This window comes from Cuculus canorus, chromosome 5 (genome assembly GCF_017976375.1).
Source record: "Cuculus canorus isolate bCucCan1 chromosome 5, bCucCan1.pri, whole genome shotgun sequence".
NCBI classification, from domain to species: Eukaryota; Metazoa; Chordata; class Aves; order Cuculiformes; family Cuculidae; genus Cuculus; species Cuculus canorus.
In genome coordinates this window covers 17,887,358-17,910,127 of record NC_071405.1, presented here as the reverse complement: position 1 = coordinate 17,910,127, position 22,770 = coordinate 17,887,358, and the positions used below count along the sequence as shown (strand labels likewise).

Sequence of the window (22,770 nt, the reverse complement as noted above, 5' to 3'; positions counted from 1 at the left end):
AAGGATAAAGCTGTTAAATCATTAAATTAGGAGGGTAAAGAAAAAAGTGCTCTTCCTGCAGTTGAGTATTTTAAGTAAAAGCTTGTTGGTGCCCATTTGTTTTGAGTTGTTATTAAAAAGCTGGTATAAATGCTCCCAGTTTTGCTTCAGTGATACAAATGTGAGGCACCGTAATATTTGGTCAGACAGATACTCTGTCTTACTTATCCTGTCACTGAAAATAGAATGCCGCTCACCATGTTTGCATTTCTCTTATGAAAAACAGAAAGAAATGCTATGCTGGCTCTTATCATTGTAATAAATTCTATTTTTTCTTTTTCTAGATTATTAAAAAGGCGCTTTTTTTTCCCCCCAACAATATCAAATCAATTATGCATTCTTATGCATTACTACTGAATGTCAAACTTTCTTTTAATTGAATAGTAATAAGGATATTTCATTACCTTGGAGCATTTTTAAATAGCCTAGAAAAAAATGTTTTGAGTGCTTACATGTTCTTGCTATCACAGTTAGACACTCTTGTGTATTATCCATTTAAGACAGTCATTTACTTTTCCTGAAAAACATTGGAAGGGAAGCTAGAATTCAGGAAATGCTCGTGCAAGGAAATCTTGTGGGACTTCACTGCTGATAAGCTGTGCAGAAAAGAAGTGCCATAATGTAGCTGACTAGCTTAAATTAGAACAGAAAGCTATGGAAAGTTCTAACGATAACCTCCTCAGTGGTAGTGCTGCTATATTACATGCATTTGTTATATACAGAATAAAACAGCAGAATATCTCAGTTTTCAAATTCTTCAAATTCAGTAGAGAAATGCATACTGTTTGGTTTCAAACAGCAATTGCATGCTCCCTTGCTCTCTTTAACTCCAAAGAATAAATAAAAGTCTCTTACAGAGATTGTGTGTCCATGCAGTTCACAAGGGAATTATTGCATGTTTTGAGAGATGCTCTTCTTAACTGCCCAGCAAGAGCTGGAAAGAGAGCCAAGGTATTCCAAGTTCCATCTGAGTTCAGAGAACAAGACTTCATTGCGTTATTCAGAGCTCCCGATTTAGTTTGTGTTGCTTTCAGCACAAAATGTGTTAGAATTCTTTGAGCCTTTCTGACTTGAAGTGTAACCTAATGCCATGACTGTTTTTTCTAGTTGTGGTTGATGGCTTTTAGATTCTATTAGCTATGTAAGTTATATAGAAATAAGTACCTACTTTTGGGGAAATCTTGGGGGCATTGCAGATTGAAACAATTTGGAAATCATGTCTAGTAGGTGGTTTTTGCAATAGCACAGAAATCTCTTCAATTTTGCTCCTGTCTCACCTCCAAATAATTTTGCACTGGCACAGTTTTCCATGATTAAAAACGCTTTGGGTGAAATTAGTTTCAGGGCTTGTGATGAAGAGCTCTTAACTTTTTCTTGAGTTTTCTTGGCTTTTTTAATTTATAAATTATACTCAAACGACAGAAACTACTTATTCCTCTTATATATGTTACAACAAACTAGGAATACTTGCCTTTTACTTTGAGTGCTTTCAATGTATTTCAGGACTTTGTCCCATTGTACCAGGACTTCGAAAATTTCTATAACAGAAACCTCTACATGCGCATTCGGGACAGCTGGAACCGTCCGATCTGCAGTGTGCCAGGGGCCAAAGTGGACATGATGGAGAGAGTTTCCCATGACTATAACTGGACATTCACGTGAGTCAAAACTGAAGAAAAAGATTCTACCAACTATCTTTAGGTGGAGGCTAGTAAGAAAAAGTTGCAGGCTGTGAGGTTAAAGGAGCAGTGAATCATGTTCATTTTGAGATTTCTAGTGGCTTGAATCAATTATTTTTGCTCTTTTGCAACACATCTGGCCACCAAGGTGATTATTTGTATATAATCTTTTTACTTCTTACTAAGGCTCCTGACTGTGTTAAAACTTGATGGGCGTGTGTCTATAATAAAAAATGCTTTTGTGTGTGATGTCCAGAACCTGGAGTGGGTACTTCAGATTGCACTACTGCTTGTGACTTTGTGTTGATTTATAATCAGTCTTGACACTTCAATTAAATGTTGCTGTCTGAAACTGAATTTAACAGGATTGTTTTGATTCAGAACTGAAGTAGTCTGTAGAAACAAAACCAGAAGTGCAAGGACAAGGGTTTATACAAATTGGAAATGTCACAAGTTTGTGCAGAGGTTTCCAGTACAGTACTTGGTGAAACTAGTTATTTCTCTCCTTGGCTTTAGAGTGCAAAATAATTAAAACTTCTTCTGTGCTAAACTTCATCCTTAATCTCCTTGTCACATATTATTAGCAGAGCAGTGCCAGATGTGTTTTCTTTCTCTGGATATAGATATCCTGCATGAGGGGCTGCCAAGTTAGTTGATCTAGAGCTCTTACTTTGTAATTGAAAAGAAACTTGTGTGTTTCTGTGATAGAGGGAGGGATGTGCCAGAGGGAAAAAGGGTTTGAGAAGCCTCAAGCAGTGATAAATATGATGGCAAATGCACCTTTTAATGTAAACTCTTCTGGGAAGTAGTTTGAGACTAAGATTAGTAAAAGCATCTTTTTCACTGATTGCTTCAGTTTGATGAGGAGAGGCAGTACCAAATCATTTAATGATTGATTCTATTATTTTTAACATTTCTGTGTATATTCTACGAAACTGAAATAAGAATCTTCTGGTGTGGTTAATTTTTTTTAATTGTGGGTACCCTAACTTGTGATGTTTTTAAAACACAGGTACACGGGGAGAGTGATAAAGGGCATTATTAATATGGGTTCCTATAACTACCTCGGATTTGCACAGAAGGAGGGGACTTGCCAAGAAGCAGCAGCTGAAGTTCTGTCCCAGTACGGAGCTGGGGTGTGCAGCACTAGGCAGGAGATGGGTAAGTTGGGCAAGATAGTGTTTTCCTCAAATGTATGTTTTCAAATGTGTAATCTGATTGCAGGTCTTACAAATGTTACTTGTTCCAGCTTTTGAACTTCAGGTTAATCAATAAAGAAGCTTTTACCATAGTGAAGACAAATTGACTTGCTGTGTTTAGTTGACATGGAGCAGCAATTGGCTCACTTATATTTTCCTATATATTTTTTTTTCAGTATTCCTCTATGTGCTTTTATATAAAGAGAAGGCTGGTTGGTGGAAGTTCTTCTTGTAGAATATAGCAATAGTGAAAGCTTCTCTTCACTTTGAATGTCTTGTTTGTATTTTGTGCAGGAAACTTGGACAAACATGAGGAGCTGGAAGAGCTAGTTGCCAGATTCCTAGGTGTGGAATCTGCAATGACATATGGAATGGGGTTTGCAACCAACTCTATGAACATTCCTGCTTTAGTTGGCAAGGTATGGCTTAAGTCACTGTCAAGAGCTTATCTAATGAAGATTTTGCTGGTTGTTTTCTGAGAGCTACTTGTTTGGTTTTGTTTTTCTTCAGTGGCAACCCCTGCAGATATTCTCTTTGGAAACTATAGGTCACGATACGCATCTCTAACCTTTGCAAAAATCTATTTCGGAAACAGCATCCATGGGACCAGTAACAGTCCATTTCTTGCCCCCTTTCTGAGGGAGTGGCTAGCATTTTAAGGCTCAGGCTACACGTTAGTGTATGAAAGGTGGTTTCACCCTCAGCAAGTTTGCAGATGACACTAAGCTGGGAGGAAGTGTCGATCTGCTGGAGGGTAGGGAGGCTCTGCAAAGGGATCTGAACAGGCTGGACTGCTGGGCCGAGACCAATGGGATGAGGTTTAACAAGGCCAAATGCCGGGTCCTGCACTTGGGGCACGACAACCCTATGCAGCGCTACAGACTGGGGGAAGAATGGCTGGAGAGCTGCACGGAAGAGAAGGACCTGGGGGTGCTGGTTGACAGCCGACTGAACATGAGCCAGCAGTGTGCCCACGTGGCCAAGAAGGCCAACGGCATCTTGGCTTGTATCGGAAATGGGGTCACCAGCAGGTCCAGGGAGGTTATTCTCCCTCTGTACTCAGCACTGGTGAGACAGCACCTTGAATACTGTGTTCAGTTCTGGACCCCTCACCACAAGAAGGATGTTGAGGCTCTGGAGCGTGTCCAGAGAAGAGCAACAAAGCTGGTGAGGGGGCTGGAGAACAAGTCTTACGAGGAGCGGCTGAGAGAGCTGGGGTTGTTTAGCCTGGAGAAGAGGAGGCTGAGGGGAGACCTTATTACTCTCTACAACTACCTGAAAGGAGGTTGTGGAGAGGAGGGAGCTGGCCTCTTCTCCCAAGTGACAGGGGACAGGACAAGAGGGAATGGCCTGAAGCTCCGTCAGGGGAGGTTCAGGTTGGATATCAGAAAAAAATTCTTCACAGTAAGAGTCATTGGGTACTGGAACAGGCTGCCCAGGGAGGTGGTCGAGTCGCCTTCCCTGGAGGTGTTTAAGGAACGGGTGGATGAAGTGCTTAGGGACATGGTTTAGGGAGTGTTAGGAATGGTTGGACTCGATGATCCAATGGGTCCTTTCCAACCTTGTGATTCTGTGATTCTGATTAACAGGCTGGTTGGCTGAAGGTATGTTGATGGTCTTGAGACACTAAGAGGTGACTGTGTCAGTGAGACACTCAGATAAGCTGAATTGCATGCTGGTACATACAGAGTTTATTATCTTTGAGTGATAGCTAAAAAATCCTTGCTTTGAAGGAGCAAATTCTAGAAAAACTATTGCAGAGAAACAAGGTCAAATGGAAAGACTGGCAATGCCTAGTGTGTGCCCCATAAAACAGTACATGATGCAGCCTGAGCATCCTGCGTCTCAGACTGGGTTGTTTTTTTGTTTAGTTATTGCAAATTGAAATGGAAGAGAGCTCTTTGTTTGCATCTCTGGTGCAAAATATGTTTTCTTAGCTCCTACTTAAAGCAAAACAGTGTAATACTGAAACTGTTTCCTCTCTCTTGAAAATAATTCACTGTTAGCCTCATACTACTAGCCTATTAGAGTTCTCTGTCCCTGTGTAGTGAATTCTGTTCCTTTTATTCCATTTTTTTTTATACTTCCTGAGATCACTTTGTAAATTCTTCCACTTGTGATATCTACAGATGATAAAATTGCTGCCTTGTTCTTCTCAGCAACTTTTCCTCCTGGCGAATCTCTTCTTGACTAGCTGTAGTGTCTTCCCACATGCTATTTTATTTGTAACAATGAAGCAGCACTGTCTACATAGTGCCTATTTTCTTTTGGTCTGTTAAGTTTTAAATATCAGATGTGTTCCGTAATGAAAACATTTTTGAGTCCAGTGCCAGAGAGAAATTCAGTGCTTCAAACCTGGTCTTTCTGGAGTCAAATAACTCTGCAGTGCTGTGGTTTTGTTACTCCTGACATGTCTTTTACCTGCGTTCTTCTGCTCTTTATCTTCCCACATCTCCTTGATTTTTCCTCTTCAACAGGAAAATGTTTTCTGATTTCTACATGACCTTTTGAATTCAGAACACAGTGAGATACATTTAAGTAGAGTTCTGTCTATTGTACATTAGTACAAATTACGATTACTGCAGAGTTATTCAAACTGTGTATGTGGATCCCACTGTATATCTTCAATAGTTTGAGAATGCCCTTGAGACATCTAATTTAGCTCCTTTGCTTTCACATTTGAACATAAAGTTTACAGCTTAAGAAAATCTGAAGAGTAAATTCCAGTGCATGCAACATACCTGTTTTCATGCGCATAACTTGCACATTTACTAAACCGCTGTTACACTAGAAGTGCCCTTATACTCAGGTGGATACTCCAAACAGAAAATTCTCTCTTCTGAAGAAAAGAGTTCTTGTCTAATGAACTATTTCACAGTTCAGAATATTCACTAAATGCTTTTGGTGGCTGCCTGAACTTGCTTCTCACTACACTTTTGATTTCTTAATTGTTTACAAACAAGAAATCACTTAAATCCTGAATTCTGGCACCACCCAGTACACAATTGGCTGTGTGTGCAGAGCGAGTTTAACAGTGCTGTGATAGAGTACTCAGTAAAGCCTAGAGATTCCCATGACTGACTAAACTCTTGGGCTCTTCTTTCTTTTTTACTACTGTTCGTGTCTTTCTGTGTGTTCTACATACATTTTCAGATACAAAGCTGCTTGGAACACAAGTTTTTGGAGGTTTGGCAAATATGATCGGTAATGGCATCTGCCTTTGTCCAGAAGGAGTTTCTTTGACAGTCACTGATACAAGTTGAAGCTAGTCATTGTTTACATCATATCTGGGCACATGTATTGCAACTTAACTAGTGTAAAACACAAACCACTGTAATAAGGTTACTCACCTATGTGTAATACTAGACCACTTGTTCTACTTCTGCTCTGTAGGAGCATTGTTTTACATTGTTTCTGAATCATCTTATAACAGCAACAAATATAATTTGATTATTGTAGGATCCAACTCTACCCCATAATCTGATCAGCATTGGTCAGCAAAAGGAATTCAAAAGCTTCGTTGGTCTTCATTCACTGTGCCTTGCAAGCAGCAGCTTCTAGTAAGCAGATGCTGAAAATGGGTATAGTTGGTGTATACTGGAAGTTGTATTTCAGTAGTGTTAGTTTTGCTAAAAATGGGTCCTTTTGCACCTAGCAGTTATCAGCGGGAGACCCCCGCTTTTGGTAGCCAGGTTATCGGCTGCCTAGGACAGTCACTGCCAACTGTACAGAGTCTAGACCACAGATCATGTTAGGTTTGAGGACTGCATAGTCAGAAATTGTTAGACGATTTGAGGGTAAGCTGGACTCAGAAACTTGCCTGTTTTGGAGTAAGTGTCGTTAGCATAGTTATTATAACTAGTTAATAACAGCGTTCTGTACTGCTTTTAGCACAGAGCTTTTTTAATCATAGCTCTGGACTAACAGAAGTTAGATAATGGGGTCAGAGTGATGGTGCTTGAAGAATTTTTTTTTTGCTTATAAGAAAACAAATTAATTTCTGTATTAGTATGTGAAATTAAGTGCTCAGGACTAAATTAAGCAATTCTTGTATGCAGTACTTTGTGGTAAAACGTGACATTCAGTTCAGTTCCTGTCTGCCTTGCAGGATGCATTGGTAGCTCCGATATTCACTAGCATGTGTTTTTTGAGATACCAATAGTGTGATCTCCAGTTAGTGTTCTGGATAATCTCTCAAGTATGCTCACTGATAAATGCAACTGAATTCTTACCATGGTAGTAGCAGCACTCAATTTTAGATATGATCACCAGTGATTACTGTACTCCACAAGTGGCTTCTTTGATACTTTGCCCTTTATATAGTGGGGGGAAGAGGCTCCTCATCCATTTGTTACATCTTCTTTCTCTACCAAAAACTTGTATGTGTTTTTATGGAGAAGCTCATTCTAGAATATTAATCGTTTCTTCCTCTTTTTTAATCTGTCATAAGTACTGATTTCTTCATTCATTTGTTTATACAGTAGCATTTAACAGCAGTGCCCTCATGTAGTGTACATACTTCTTGTCTTGCATAGTAGTTCCAAAGAGCAAACGCTAGTTGGAGATTTCTATGCTTCTTATGCCAAACTCCCTAAAATATGCAAGGCAAGTCCTTGAAAAAGTAGCTTGAACACTTGAAATTTAGTATGTTTTTTGGGGAAAAACAGTCTCAAGCTTTCCTAGGATGTAGACTATTTCTAGGTACATTGCAATTCTAGTGCGGAATTACCTTTATTGTGGAGAAGATATTCTTCTTGTTTGTGGCACCTCCTTGAGTAACTGTAGGCAATGCTTTTCACAGTCGCTTCTAGTAGCGCTCATGGCAGAGAAGAAGTGTTCCTGGCTCTTCCGTCCACCAGCTGTTAACAGAGAAACATAGAATAAGCATGTGTTTAGTGTCAGATCTTCAGCATCTTGACATACTTTCTAGATTTTTTTTAACTTAGTCACTTCTGGAGTTGCAGCAGATTTGCACAGTATTTGGAGGGGGCCAGGGTTACTTAGAAATATTATTGCTCTGACTAAATAATCCTCCATATGTATTCCTGTAGCACACAGTAATAATGTGACTCAATGTTCAACCTATCAGCTATTGACTTGTAATCATTGCTGCTCTCAAAACAGATGTTATCCTGTTTTGATATTTATCCAAGGATATATATTCTCCTTTTTGATAAAGTAAACAAATTCAGCCTCATGTTTAATGGCTCAGAAAGCTTCTGTTTCACTCGGCCGTTTTGTTTTCCGCTTCCTGTCTCTTGTTTGTTACCTCCATCTACAAAGTACTTAATAGTTACGTTCATACAAGAAAATTATACTCTTTGGTACCACTGTGCACACATGGGTTAGTCAGTGGTTACCTCCTACTGTAAGAAATAGTGCAGCTTTGTGATAAGGTCTTTAATCTCAGACTTCTGTGGCCTGTTTCCTATCACCACTGTGGACTCCCAGAGTGAACTGCAGCAAGCTGCTCTGCTCTGTGGTTTACCTGGCTGCACAGGAGGATGAGTACTAATCATCAAGAGGAGATATTCAGGCGGATCGACCTGTAGGACTTCTGGTGAAAGTGCAACTTAAGTGGTTCTTACAGTTAACAGCAGTTGTGTATTTTTATTTGCTATACTAAGGTTGCAAGTTTTTTCCTAGTAAGTCTCGCCTGGGCTAGCTGCATTTGTGTTGGAATTTTTTCTTAAATGGTCTCTAAGCAATTCAGAGCTGAAAGGTGTTATATGCTTGGCTGTGAAACATAATCTTTTCAATATCTTCCTCTTTCCCCTTCTAATTCAGGGCTGTCTGATCTTGAGTGATGAACTGAATCATGCGTCACTAGTGCTCGGAGCAAGACTGTCAGGAGCAACTATTCGAATCTTTAAGCACAACAGTAAGTATCAGATTGTGGACTCTGCCTTTCTGCAGATCCTATAGATCAGATACAATCTCTTCTGTCTTCTCAGCCTTGGAAATCCAATTTCATGCAAGGAAATCAGTTGCTGGTTACCTGAAAGGTCAGAAGACTGCTGCTGCTGAGAATGTAATCATCCTGGAGTGGATATTTTTTTGATACGTACAGGCTCAACTAGTAACATTTTTATCCTGAAGCTGGTTCTGGCTTACATCCTCTGCATATGAGGAGGAACACAATGCCTTTTGGAAAGTCCGTGGGTACTAGTGTTCTACATTGCTTCTTGTTACTTGGATAGCTCAGCATGGTTAGACTAGTCTAACAGTTTGTGTCTAAAGTTTAATTTTAGGACCAGATGCTGACATAATCCAGCAGCAACAAACGCTTACAGATGCGGATGTCCTAGCTAAACTAAAAAGCCATGCATTGGTACAATGTAGTACAAAAGGAATTTTTGGGATGTGAAGCATAGATTAATTTCATTGAGTTACTTGCTTAAATTATTTGTTTGCAAAACACACAGAATTTTCACTTTGCTAGTTTCAGCTTCCTCCAAAGGAGGTTTTTGCTTTCAGATCAAAAATACTGAAGGTTTCCTTCTCTTATTTTCAGTGAAAGAGGGACCTGATTGTCCTTCTTTAGTAAAGATGCTACCTTCATTCTTCAGCTGCTCCTGATACTCTTCATAGTATCACTCTCTGAGATCATGACTCTTGCTGTCTTTGAAGTGTGCGGTGGTGACAACAAAGCTTGAGTGACTGCAATAGTTTTCCTTTCTTCATCCTACTTCATAGTGGGATCCTCTGCTGTGCTCATTGTTTCTTTTGTGTTCTCTATTGTTTGAATAATTTTCTTTATGGAAGTGTAGAGCTTACTGTAACATTCAGTGATTATTTTTAATTCTTCATAAATCTTGATTGCTGGGCAAGTTCACAAAAGCTTTGCATTCAACTTCTGCATTTGCATAGGCATATTTCTGTACATTACATCGAGTTCCAGGATTTCAAAGAACACTGGTGACAAACATAGGTCTGGGTACAAGGAGAAGGGCTTGGAGGCTCTGGTGTGATGAGGAAGAATAGATAATCTGTGGGAATGAGGTACCAACTGCCAATGGTGAAGACTGGGGGATTTTCTATGACGGAAACCTTACAGGTAGTGGGGATTGGAGAAAGAATGGAGTGGCAGATTAGTGTCAGAAGGCAAAATATGAGGAAAGATCTTGGCCTGTTACGATGATGTTCAGTTCACAGTTGTGTGTGTTCTCAGACTTACTCTTGCTATAATCTGTCCTGCCTTAGTTAGCTGCATTTTTCTGAGATGGCAATGGCTTCATTCACATTCTGCTTTTTAGAAATTATGGGAGGGAGAAGAAAAATCCCCCTTAAAGTCCTTGTTCAATGTTTTCTTTTTTTTTCCTCTACCTCATTCTGCAGTTTGTAATTTTTATTAAGGTCAGACTTTGTTCCCGCTTTTTCTCTCTTTGAGAGATCAGAGCAGAAGTTTGTATTCTGTTCTTCTCCCTAACTGCATTAAACTTATCCTTTCTTCTTTGAGAGATTTATTAGAGGCAGGGACTCCACTGCTGACTTCTTCATCCTTGTCTTTTTCTGAACATTAGCTGCCTTCTAACAGTCCAACTGATCTATTTTGTAGTATAATTTCTAGTCTAGTTCACAAGCTCCTCTCGCTGCTACAAATGCCCTGGCCTGCCAATCCTTTTTCCATGACTGTTGATGCTTTTTTTTTATGTCATAGTGTTTTATCTGTCTCTTGCTCAGCACTTCAGCTTTTACAACTTGATCACTTGTATTTCCACTCCTTTCCTCGCGTTTTCTTTTCCGGATTGATTTCATGTCTATTTATTTGCTCACATTAGTCAGATCTTCTAGGATCACGTCAAATGTTTATAGCCAAATCTAGTAAGGTTTCAGAATACATTGGTACTAACAACTTAACCTGTTTAGCTTCTGATACGTGCTGAGCACTGTTCCCTTTCCTACATCATTCGCTCTTTTTTCTTCCCTTTGGTTTAGTAGCTTCTGTTCTACATCTCCAGTCTCTTCAACTTAAAAAAAAAAAACCAAAACCAATAAAAACATACACTTGCTCCTTTTCTTGTTCTACAGTCTGGTCTGTCTTCTACTTAACTTTAGTTAATTATCCTTGAGCTTGCTTGGGGTTTTTTTGCGTTATTTCGATCCACAATGATACACTGAACTACCAAAATGCTTTCCTCTTTTCCTCACAGTACGATAGCTTCCCTTTTTTTCCCCTCTCTCCTTCCTTGTTTGCTGTTTGTGCCTAATGGTCTAACTTCTGCTTTTAGCTTAGGATCATGAAAATCTTCCTTGGAGAAGCTCATACAGTCACCTATGCGCTTTAATCTCTGTCCTCCATGCTGGAGCAATTTGTGCATTTCTGGAATATTGCTGTCTTTAGTCATGTCAAAGCTCGAGGTAGTAGCTGTTTTGGTACCATTTAACAGTAATTTCTGGTGCAGATATGCAAAGCCTGGAGAAGCTGCTCAAAGATGCTATTGTGCATGGGCAACCTCGTACACGGAGGCCCTGGAAAAAAATTCTTATCTTGGTGGAAGGAATATACAGGTACAAACTATTCTTTGTATTCCTAAGACCCTCCACATGAGATCTAGCTGCTTAGTATTTGGGTTTCTTTGCCAAATCAAACTATGAATATTTTTACTTCATAGTTATTTTATTAATCTCATCTGCAAATCAAATTGAGCTATGTGTGTCTCACATCCTGGACTTTCTGTTGCTAGTACTGTAGCTGCAACTGGTGTTATCAGAATGCTTCCCACATCCTGATTAGATTGTAAACATTTCTTAATCTAAACTGATTATTTACATCAGAGTTGAGGTCTTAAATTGCTTGTCCATTCCATTCTTTCTGTGTTCACTAGATGATGCTAGTGTGAATGGAATTGTGCAAACTTAATGTTTTTGTTGAGAGTGAGTAGGAACATGTAGTAAGCTTACCTGTGTCAGGCATTTAAATCATAGTGACTTTCAGCACAAAATGGGATGTTTTGGAATGCGATGAGTTACAGAGCCTAGTCAGTTCTTCAACTTAAAAACAACAGGTAAGTGGATGTCAGGTCAGAATACTGACGTTAGGTTGGAAGTGAAAACGAGATAATTGATCTATAAAATTGTCACTGAACACATTTCTTTGCCTTACCTTACTGTTGTCCCTACTATTTAGTCTACATACCAACATCCTAAGGATGTTAAAAAGGTAGAAAATAGAGATCTGAGCCCCAGTTGCAAGGAGGCAAAAAAAGATAGGAATCTTTCCTATCTCTGCAGAACATGATGTGTCTAGCAATTTTGTGTTCAGTGATTACTGAAAGAGTGAAGAAAAGAGAACGTAGTGTCTTTAGGCTCTATAAGGAGGCCCCAACCATTTAATCAACTTACACTGAATTTCTATTTTTCAACAGTATGGAGGGATCCATAGTTCGTTTACCTGAAGTGATTGCCCTTAAGAAGAAGTACAAATCCTATCTGTACCTTGATGAGGCTCATAGTATAGGTGCCCTGGGTCCCAGTGGCCGGGGTGTAGTGGACTATTTTGGACTCGATCCTGAAGATGTGGATGTTATGATGGGAACATTCACCAAAAGCTTTGGAGCTGCTGGAGGATACATTGGGGGCAAGAAGGTAAAAAGCTGGGAATTTATGGCTGTTTCAGGCTGGTGGTGGAGCCTTTCACTAAGCATTTCGAAGTTGATCTATTTCATAAGTATCCCAATTGTCCATTTGTTTCATAATTTTACATACTATCTAGTACAATGAAAGTATGTGCAGTGCAGAAAAGTCTAGTAAAATACCTCATAATTGCATAGCTCCTACGTGGTGAGTGATGATCTCTGTTTATGCCCAGTAGTGGTGTAATATATTTTTAGGAACTGCAGGGATTTCTTAATGTTACTTTCAATGAGGCTTGCAGGAAGAATGCCAAAAGCTGAAGATTTTTAGCCTGTTTGGAGGAAATCCCCTTCTTAGGTTACTCTGGTAGAACTGATTCCCTCGGGACTTGAAAAGTTTGCTTTCTAAAAAGACACTTCTTCCCTTTTTGGTTCTTCGGGTTTTTTGGTTCGTTTTTTTTTTTTGGCTACTTACTCTCTTCATTTGGGAAGTACTACTAAAAGGTGGGAGCAATGATGAAGACAACTACATGTATCCCTTTTCTTGTATCCTCAACTGTATATCACAGTTTCGGGCTTCTACGCTTTATTTGAGAGTAAAACTCTACCATCTTCCTACCAGCACAATCATTTTTTAAATACTAATAGTGACGATTACTTCAGCCCATCCAAATGCAGATGGGGCTTGCAGATGTTCCTCTTTGGGAGTTTACTGTAGTTGGATTAAAATTACTCTGAAATCTTCCTGAGAAGAAAGCACCATATTAATCTTTTTCCAAAGATAGTGAGCTAGTGGAATTGACTCCTTTGGCATAAGGTGAAGCAGCTACGATTCCTTCACAACTGTCTTTTAAGCTTCTGCTTGAGGGGTTGCTTCAGAAGTAAGAAGCCTTAAAACTTCTTAACTAGTTTATTTCAGTGTCCCTTTACAACTTCCTTTTGTTTAACTCTGACTTCAGATAGACAGCAACAAAAAATTGAACACTTCTGTGTATTTCTAGAATATGTCCCCATATAGCTTGTGCTATCTACAGGGCCGTCTTTATTAATTTTATGGTAGCAGAAAACAATCTGTCCTGCCATTCACACTGGTCTTTATAATTTATAGTATAATATATTATCTTTATAATAAATGGGGTGGTCTGGGTATGTTGGACTGGGTTTGTAATAGTTAACAACAGGCAGCCTAGATCTGTAGTTTTTGGTCCTTCGTTCCTGTATAACCTGCTTTTGCCCTCTAACAAATGTAATGGGTGTGTTTAATGGGGAAATGCAGGCGTGGCAGGCTGAGTTCTTGCACTCTTAAATTACACCTCCTGCTTTGTATTGTGCTGATAAATGGGAGAATACATTTTGTGACCTGTTCTCCTATTTGCTGACTTTTGTGGGGAAACAATTATATTGAGCATGATACATAAGCACCTATGGATCCTGCTCCCACTATGGCATTTGTTTTATGCTCCCAATGTTATAAGTGAAACACAGCCTGCTTTGGTAATGCAGACTTCTTGTTGCACTCCAGTGCTGGTGCTGTTAGCTAAACAAGTCTGTCATAGGCATTTGTCTTTAATCAACACATATTCTCGCCCTGTGACATAACTATGGGTTCTCGTGTCCCTGCTGTTCACTCAACTATTTATTACTTGTACTGCAAAATCAGTCCGTGAGATACCTGTTCTCTTGCAAGACATGCTGAAAGAGCTTTCTTGTGGTGGCCTGCTTTATTGTGCCATGTAGACATAACAATAAAGCATTTCTCCGAGTGCTGGAAAGGCAGCATCTCATGCCTTTTGTGTTTTGCTAGGAACTGATTGATTACCTCAGGACATACTCGCACAGCGCTGTGTATGCGACATCAATGTCACCTCCTGTTGTGGAGCAAATCATCACCTCCATGAAGTGCATTATGGGTGAAGATGGTACAACTGTTGGTAAGTCTTTCTGATAGTAAGCATGTGGAAGGGGGAAGCCAGTCAAATCCTCTTTATCACTTCAACAGAAAATTCATGCAGTGGATGTGTTCATAATTATCTGTTATCGCATGTAGACTTGAAATTTCTAAAGCAGTAAACCAATTCACTATCCTATGTGGCAGATCAGCTTAATAATAGAATAAGAAATCTCCAGCTAGAGGTAAGTTATTAGTCATATCTAAGACACAATATTGCCTTGTATTGATCTTTGTTTTCTGTCTAGTTTTTCTAGCATCCTTCTTTTTCTTCCCCATTGTCTGTCCTTTGTTACTTGCCCCACTTTTTGGATTACTTTCAGAGTATTTTGCTACATAGCTTTCACAGTCTTGTGTGCTGGTTGCTACAGAGGCAATGGTTTTTGCATCTCTAGTACGTACTGATGTTTGCACCTCAGTTAAATATGGGAATGTTTCATTCTGAAACCCCTTTTTACTTGGGGAGCTAGGAACAGTTTTCAAGATCAGTAGACTCAATGCACAAGGGAGAAGAAATTCTGCATGTTCATAGTCAGTGTCTTAGTTTTCCTTTTTCGTTATGAAAGTAAGAAAGGACAAATCTGTACTAGTCTCAATGCATTCAAAGTCAAAAATAAAAGTTCTTGTCTCATTTGCTTGGTAAGCAGCAGCTTCCCTCAGTTACAGCATGAGGTAAATAGCTTGCAGTTGTGATGTGTAAGCTGCCTTGAAACTGAAATGGTACAGCAGTTTTCATGTAGCATACTTTTTCCTCCCCGCAGGTAATTAAAAAGTTGTGAGCAGCTCACACAGGATCACAGTGAAGTTTTCTGAGAGTCTGTCAGTAGCATTCAGTTCAGAGGCTCTTAGGATTCAAGCTGCAGAATATATTCAGTCATGGGAATTTCGGGCATGTGGCCACGAGGTGGTGGTGTGTACTGAAAAACTGTGTTTGCTTTGGAACGTGGGTCACGTACTAACCTGACAGATATAACTCCTCCACTGAAAAACCTTGCTGGAGAAATGACTTCATTTTCTCTTATAACAAGTTTCAATGTTTGCTTACATTACCTGAGGACAGAACTAGTGCCAGCAGTCAGTATTGGTGATTGCTTAGTACAGAAGCCACCAGGAGCCTGTATCTGTGCTAGCAGGGGGTGTTTGAGTGATCACTGTGAGATACCTGTACCAGCCAAGAGTTGTCCCCAGTGCTGCTCTTGAGAATAGATATTAACCAAGCTTCAAACTACATGAAGCTGGTTTTGCACTACTACTGCTACTACTTTTGCACTATTATTTGTAAAAGCTGTTGTCCTCCATTGCAAGAAAACTTTGTGGAAACTGTGATGTCAGATTGAGATGATCTGTATCTGGGGAATAAGTAGGAAAAAATTCCATTTTGAGTATGAATGCAAGAAAAAAGTCAATTCTCTGTCCTATACTTCAGGTTATTTCTAAATCTAATGAAACATCTGGAGGCTCTAAACTTAGATTAGAAGGTGTTGTAGTTACTAAAACTTTACAGAACTGAAAAAATAAATAATCTCCTTTCGGATATTTCCAGCAAGCTGCCAGTGACCAAATAGGATATTGGTAGGAGGCAGCACAGACAAAATACAGCTGCTATGAAATGCTGAAATGCTGCTTGTAGAGGACATAAGATGGCTGGCATGGAAGTGTGCTGCCTCAGTTGGGACAGTAGTTTCTTGTGCCTTGAATTGTGTTCAAACTAATCTGTTAATTTTCTGTACTGTTTATGCATGTGATTGGCATCTTTCAATCTTTCTAAAGAAAGTATAATATAATATATGTGAATATAATTATATATGAATACAAGTGTATTACTTGCTCCTTCATCCAGTCTGTGAAAAACACTCCAAGCGATGGCAGAGCCGTGTTACAGGGCTTGGTATCGTGGTGCTTCGCATACTGCTTCTGAAACACCTCTGCATTACTAGCTCAATGCTGTATGTCTGTCCTATTTTACTTTGCATTATTTGTCTTGCATGTAGTTGGCTAGAAGACCATCTTGTGGTCTTAAACAAAGCATGCTTGATTTGTAATCACTTTCAGAATTTCTTCAAAGGGACAGTTGTCCTCAAGAGTGCTGAACGTGTTGAGCACATAGAATGTCATCAGAGAACTCCGATGACAATGTACATGTGTATCCTGCATATCATCACAATTGGCTTTGATAGGCAGTAAAGCAGAGTTTGTACAAGAGATGGGGAAACCTTTCCACAAAAGCAATTTTTTTGAGCTGCTTTTTCAATTCTAAGTCATTATGGTGAAATCAAGTGTTACAGATGCTTGTCAGCAGTTCAGTGGATGAATGAACTTAAGATAGTTTTGTAGATAAAGGGGCTTTTTAAAACAGTAGTAATTAAAACACAATAAGCAGGCTTTTGGGGATCACAGTATACACAAAGATGACTGATTTCTGGAAGGAAGTTCTGGAAGCTTGTAGAGTAGAACCACCTGATTCTTGCTGCTCATGTTGTGATTGGGCTAGTTATGTAGCCCATGTAGGGAAAATGAGACGGCATGGTGCTTGTCTTGGTAAATGAGACGTTGTTTAGATTTATAGTATGAAGTACTTGACCTATCTTGGTGAATTTTTCAGCGTCAATGGTTCCGTTTTATTTGAAAGCGGGACTTTCACCATTACAGTCTCACTAGGACTTGGAACCCAGTCAGCTCCTTTCTGCCATTTACATAAGAGTCAGTGATATATCCTGTGCAACTGGAGTCCGTTGGCACTGTTGGTGTTCAGGACCCAGCCCATTTGTTGCTCTGATAATGTTGCTGGGGGAAAGTGGAGGAAAATTTTAAAGTAACCTGAGATGTGAGCAATCAAAACATGCAAGGTGAAACAAGTCTAGGAACTGGTTAATCTCCTTCAGAGATGAAACTTAGTTTCCTGTCCTGTATATTAAAAACTGAAGGTGAGCCTTAAATCCAGGAATGTTTTAAGTTTGAGCTAAAGCTGGCAGTGTTAATGGCTTGAAAAAGAGGTGAACTGCTTCCTCCCATGGACATAAAGTCTATAACAGTAATTTTACATGTTGGCGCTTGTAACAACTTTACTGTTTTCCATCTCAGTTCCAGGAGGCAATTGTCCCCACCCAATCACAGTGCCAAACGTAGCACATCTAGGATAAGTTGTGCATAGACTTTGCCCAAGATGGCACTTAAATTTTGAATGAATGTTGTCTTGAGCACTGTATAGAAATCAAGGATTTTTATCCCACATAGCTGTAGTGTTGCAGGCAATTGGATTGCAGTTGTATAGGCTGTCCCAGCTACTAACCTATTGGAAATTAATAACTAACTTTTGAAGGCTAGTCAGTTAGCTGCACATAGTCTGATTGGTATTTGTCTCATCTGAGCACCTCAGTTGTGAAGAGCTAGTAGTTGATTAAGCCTAGTCAGAGGAAACCTTTAAAAAAAAGTTATGGATTTCTAGTCCTGCCATTGCTGTGTACAACAAACTTGAGTGTGAGTTGAATCAGAAAAGTTAGTTAAACCAATTATAGCCAAAGGGAATAAGAATGTGCAGCTGTGTTGGCAGAGAACTGAGCTGTTGATAAGACAGGACCATTGCTATATAGTTAATATGCACAGACGGGAGCATACTGGAAACAAAAATAAGCCTGGTCTGCTTAAATTCTAGGGCAGGAAAAAACCCTGCAATTAGTTTTTCAACCTCCATGTAGTTAATCAGGCCCTTGAGTGAAAATGTGACCTCAGTAGTTCAATCGGCTGCCTAAACCAATAGGTTTCTTCAGCTTGGACATCTTGTAAAATTCCCTTTTTCTTTCCAAAGAAAAGCCACAAGTACGTGCAAGTATAAAGTGTAAACAGTAATGAAGGAATAGCCCACATTACATGTCTTAGAATTGAATTTTAAGTAGCTTATAGTATATTTATAAATGAAGTTTTTACCTTGACATTGTTAGCAGTAAATCCACAAATGGAAGCAGTGGCTGCTGTTGTACTCCAAAGTGGAAATAAATACTTCTTCAGGTTGAGATTGAAAACATTCAATTAGCATTAAAATCGGTTCATTTGAATTTCCTCCAATAATGCACTTGTTAATGAGGTGTTAAATTATCACCTTGGGAACCCAGGGAACAGTCAAAACTAATTTGCGCAAAGTGAAAACTTTTTTTGTTGCTGCCCTTGAGAATCTCAAGCTGAGCTGGGAAGCTGTTGGAAAAACAAATACTGTAGGGGTCATAAAGACAGTTTCCTGCTTCTCTCTGGGGGACTGACAGCTTTAAACATCACTCTCTGCATTTGTGCTTCCAGCTGGGGATCTTTAAAATCCAGCTTGTTGCTGCACCCCTACCTCCCTCCCACAGAGTATGGCAAGTCTTCAGAAAAATTGCTTTAACCTGGGCCGGGCAGGAGAAATCTTTCAGCCTTTGGTGCTTTGAAGAGTGTTTACAGACATTAGCAGAGCTGTACCCTTTGTGTTGTGCCTTGGAATGTGAGAATTCTTCTCTGCCTCTTCTCCATGACTTTAATCAACGTTGTGGTGTTTGTGCAAGAGCTCCTAAAGCTTTATAACTGTACACCCACTTTGTTCTCATAACATTCTGGTTCTTGCTGTTTCTGTTCAGGTGTGAGTTGTCATCCTGTATCTTCATAGTCTAAACGCTGATCTGTTGTAGCAGAAGTAAAACTAGGAGTGTGGGCTTGTTGAATTCATTTCATTTTTCTGTTTCTTACACTAGCTTTGATTTAATGTGTGGCTCACTTTTTATTCTCAATAGCACTTGATATGCCACACTTCTACAAAATGCTGGTGTGTTGCTCATACAGCGGAAAGAGTAAATACTGGGTAGCAGCTCACCGGTGTATATTGTTAGTAATAGTGTTATTAAAATGCTTATAAATCTGTATGAATGTTAAGGTAAAGCATTTGAACAGGAGCGATCACAAATGAGGTGATGTGCACTCCATCTTTGGGTTAGTGTGAAATTGAGTTCATGGTTCCTGGTGTGATGCATGATTACTAGAGCAGAGTTTTTTGAAATCACCTGAGTGACCCCCATAAGCACCACTTCCTCTCATCAGCCCTGCCAACTGCAACACTTTTGCTACATAGGAAAATTAATACTAGTATTATAATAGTGTCTACAGTGTACTGATGTGTCAAAATTTCATTCTATGCAATGCATAGGATGTAAACATTTTTATCTCATTTTGTAACAAGCAACAATCTGTAACCGAAGCCCTTTCTGTGGACTATATGCAGGTATATTAGGTTGTGTATGTGGCACAGACAAGTTGAACTACTGCCCTTGCCTGCTTTAGTGAGTTCGATGTGAAATGTGGTTGGCATCAGGTCAACCCATGCTATTTCACAGCGGTGCAGTTAATCTACCACAGATTCCCGAATGTGGACAATCTTGACAATCCACAACGTGTACTTTAGTCCTACTGGTGTGCAGATGTTTACTAATGTCCCATAATTAATAAACTTCCTTAGATAATACAGATTTAATCTTTGAAGGAAGAAACTGTCTGAAAAACCTGTATACCAGTGTTTTGAGAGCATAAGGCTGGTGGAGAGATTTGAGATGACTTTAAATGAGATTGTGCAGGTTCTGCTGCAGTCTAGCTTCAGCAGTGGAGTTTAGCTCAAGACAAATTGTCTTGTCAAGAACAGGATTAACCAAGCTGTAGAGCTTCTTGCTGCCATGGGTAAGCTTCTGTTAGTACTCAAATTATTGCCTAATTGTTGGTGCAGTGGAAAAGTTGTGGTTACAAATCTGTCTGTGCAAGGGAAAATGTATTAAGAGTATGCATGCTTCTCATGTTCATGTTGGCTTGCAGCTCCTAAGATTTCTTAACTGTTTGTCTATAGACACTGTGATTTGGGAAAAAAAAAAAAAGCCAGTAAAATACATCTGAAGCATCTTAAGACTTTCAAGGTTGTCTTCCTACCTAAGTGTGTTGCCAAACTCAGGCTCTAAATGGGCACTGGAGAACTCATCTACCTTGCAATTAGCATCTGCTGAATTAAGTGCTCTTTGCAAAGAGAGGTGGCACTCTTACAGAATAACTGTACCAAGAGCTGGAAGCAGAATGTTTAGTGCTTCCAGTCTTTTACTGAAAATGCTTGTCTTTTCCAGGGTTGTTGCTATATTCCTGACAAGTAACTTTTTGTTCAGGACCTGGCATTGTACATACAATTGTGTGTTTTCTGTGCACAGCTTTGGTAGTTCAGGATCCTTGAAAAATAGAGCTGTGCAGGAAAACTGAGTCTATAAATGTCACAGCAGAGACAAGGTCTCCTGGTTTTGCGCCTTTTCAGGCACAAAGCCTACTCTTCCACCTCACTGCATTTCCAGGTGGCAGGCTACCAGGTTCTGCTTGCCAAATACAACTTACTAACATGGGAAAGCTCAACACCCTTCCTGTTGAAATTATTGCAGAGTCTTAGGGTAAATCAGGAACATGCTGGAGAAGGGCAAGTATGCTTGCTTTAACAGATGCATAGGCAAACGTGAGCAGCTCTGACATGGTGACAAATTTGCAGGCTATAGCTTTTATCATGAGATGAACTTCTTAGATGTAAGCATTTTTGATGTCAAAGGAGAAACTTGAGATGTTATATAGGTCCTCTTATGGGAATGGTTGAAGGTTGTCACAAAAAGATGTATGAAGACTGTTCTGTGAAAAATACAGATGCTGCTTTCTCAGTGACTTCATACGTAAGCTTTTTTAAAAAAACAAAAACAAACAAAAAAACCCGTACCAACACCTCCAAAGTGGAAATTCTCAATTATAGGACATATCAGTAAAGAGCACTTAGACATTTGCAGCATCCTCTCTTTCTCCCACAGTTCCTTGTGTTAGGTAGATGTAATCTCTAGCAATATTGGGAGGTGCATGAGTCATGTTGAGGGACAAGGGCCTTTGGAAACTACCGTGGTCCATTCCGTAAGATCCTATTTAGTACCACTGAGGAAAAGTAGGTATTTAGGACTATTCTGTTCACTCTTCTTATCCATTAAGGGATCCTCCTACTAAGATACTGTTAGTAGAAGGTAGACTGTCTGACAGGTTTTTTTTCTGGCTGTTCACAGTAAGTGCTAACACGAAGATGAAATACTTCTCATAGTACCTTACAGTATCAGATGGTAGTCAAACTTTACTTCTGTGTAGGATCTCATTATTATCTCAAGCTCATGGAACCTGTTTCAAGGTGCTTCTGGCATCATTTCTTTATGGAGCGTAGTCCTGTTCCGTTTCACCAGAAGATGTGTGTTTATGGCTGCCATCTCCCAAAGAAGTTTGCTAAAGAGTAGGATAGTCCAACACATCCCACCCCTCAGCCTTGCTCACTATCCAGGTAGGACAATGGATACCCTAGCTCTATTTGTTTATTTGGAGTCTAAGCTGATTACTGAGTATTTCTAACCAAAGGTGGAAACTTTACAGTTGGCTGGTATATCTTATCCACTAAATACCAAGCCTTGCTGTGCTCGAAGTTAAGCATTAGTTTAATGACTTTGGGAATAATACTGTTACAAACTTTTGAGATGTTGTCATGAAGTGTAACCAGTTAACTGATTTTTGCCAGATACTGGTTCTTGCGCTTACACACTTTGCGTCTGATTTTATAGTGAAGAGCAGCACTTCAATTGCTGATGTGGCTGTAGGAAATGAGGGAGAAGGTTATTGCTAGTTGTCTGTAGTTAATTTGCGCTGTTTCTTAGGGCTATCTCATCATTGCCTGTGATTTCTGTGTCAGGCAGATCCTTCTACTTGGCTGAACTGGTTTTGAGTTTCGGAAAAATAGACTAAAGCCTGTGGATATTGTATAACCTCATACTTCTATACTGGTTTGATGTGAAATTTGAAAAGCAATATAGTAAAAAAAAAAAAAAATATTGACTTATGACCAGCTAATAAGGGATCCACAGAGAAGCTGGTATCTCAAAGAGCAGTTAGCAGAATTACAGAATAACTACTCAAAAGCTGAGTACGTAAATATCTTGTCCAACCAATCTATGAATTGCAACATATACTCATAAGAGATGTGCCTAATGGCAAAATAAAAAATGATACACTGAATGCTAATACTGTTGATAAATAATAACCTTTCTGTAAAGCTGCACGAACTATACTCCATTACATGTATTTCCCTGAAGACTATTCTTGTATTTGAGAATTTACGATGGGAAAAATTGCTTCACTTTTTTCTGGATACAACAGAACTTAATTATTCTTTTCCAAGTTTGATTTTGTGAGTCTTAGAGTTGTCAAAGGTAGATCTTGCATAGCTAAAAATGTCTTGGATCCTCTCAGACTTCCACTCTGATGCATGCATAGCT

At 39.4% G+C, this 22,770-nt stretch overlaps 1 protein-coding gene across 1 annotated transcript in view; it reads left to right on the top strand.

Annotated features, from left to right (window-relative positions):
• The window catches only part of SPTLC2 (serine palmitoyltransferase long chain base subunit 2), an 81,302-nt gene that overhangs the window by 21,930 nt on the left and 36,602 nt on the right, over positions 1-22,770 (top strand). The window contains exons 3-9 of the mRNA XM_054068418.1: positions 1,543-1,697; positions 2,731-2,879; positions 3,212-3,336; positions 8,705-8,798; positions 11,323-11,428; positions 12,286-12,505; positions 14,297-14,423. Of these exons, the coding sequence (XP_053924393.1) occupies positions 1,543-1,697; positions 2,731-2,879; positions 3,212-3,336; positions 8,705-8,798; positions 11,323-11,428; positions 12,286-12,505; positions 14,297-14,423 (976 nt within the window). The remainder of the gene's footprint in view (positions 1-1,542; positions 1,698-2,730; positions 2,880-3,211; positions 3,337-8,704; positions 8,799-11,322; positions 11,429-12,285; positions 12,506-14,296; positions 14,424-22,770) is intronic.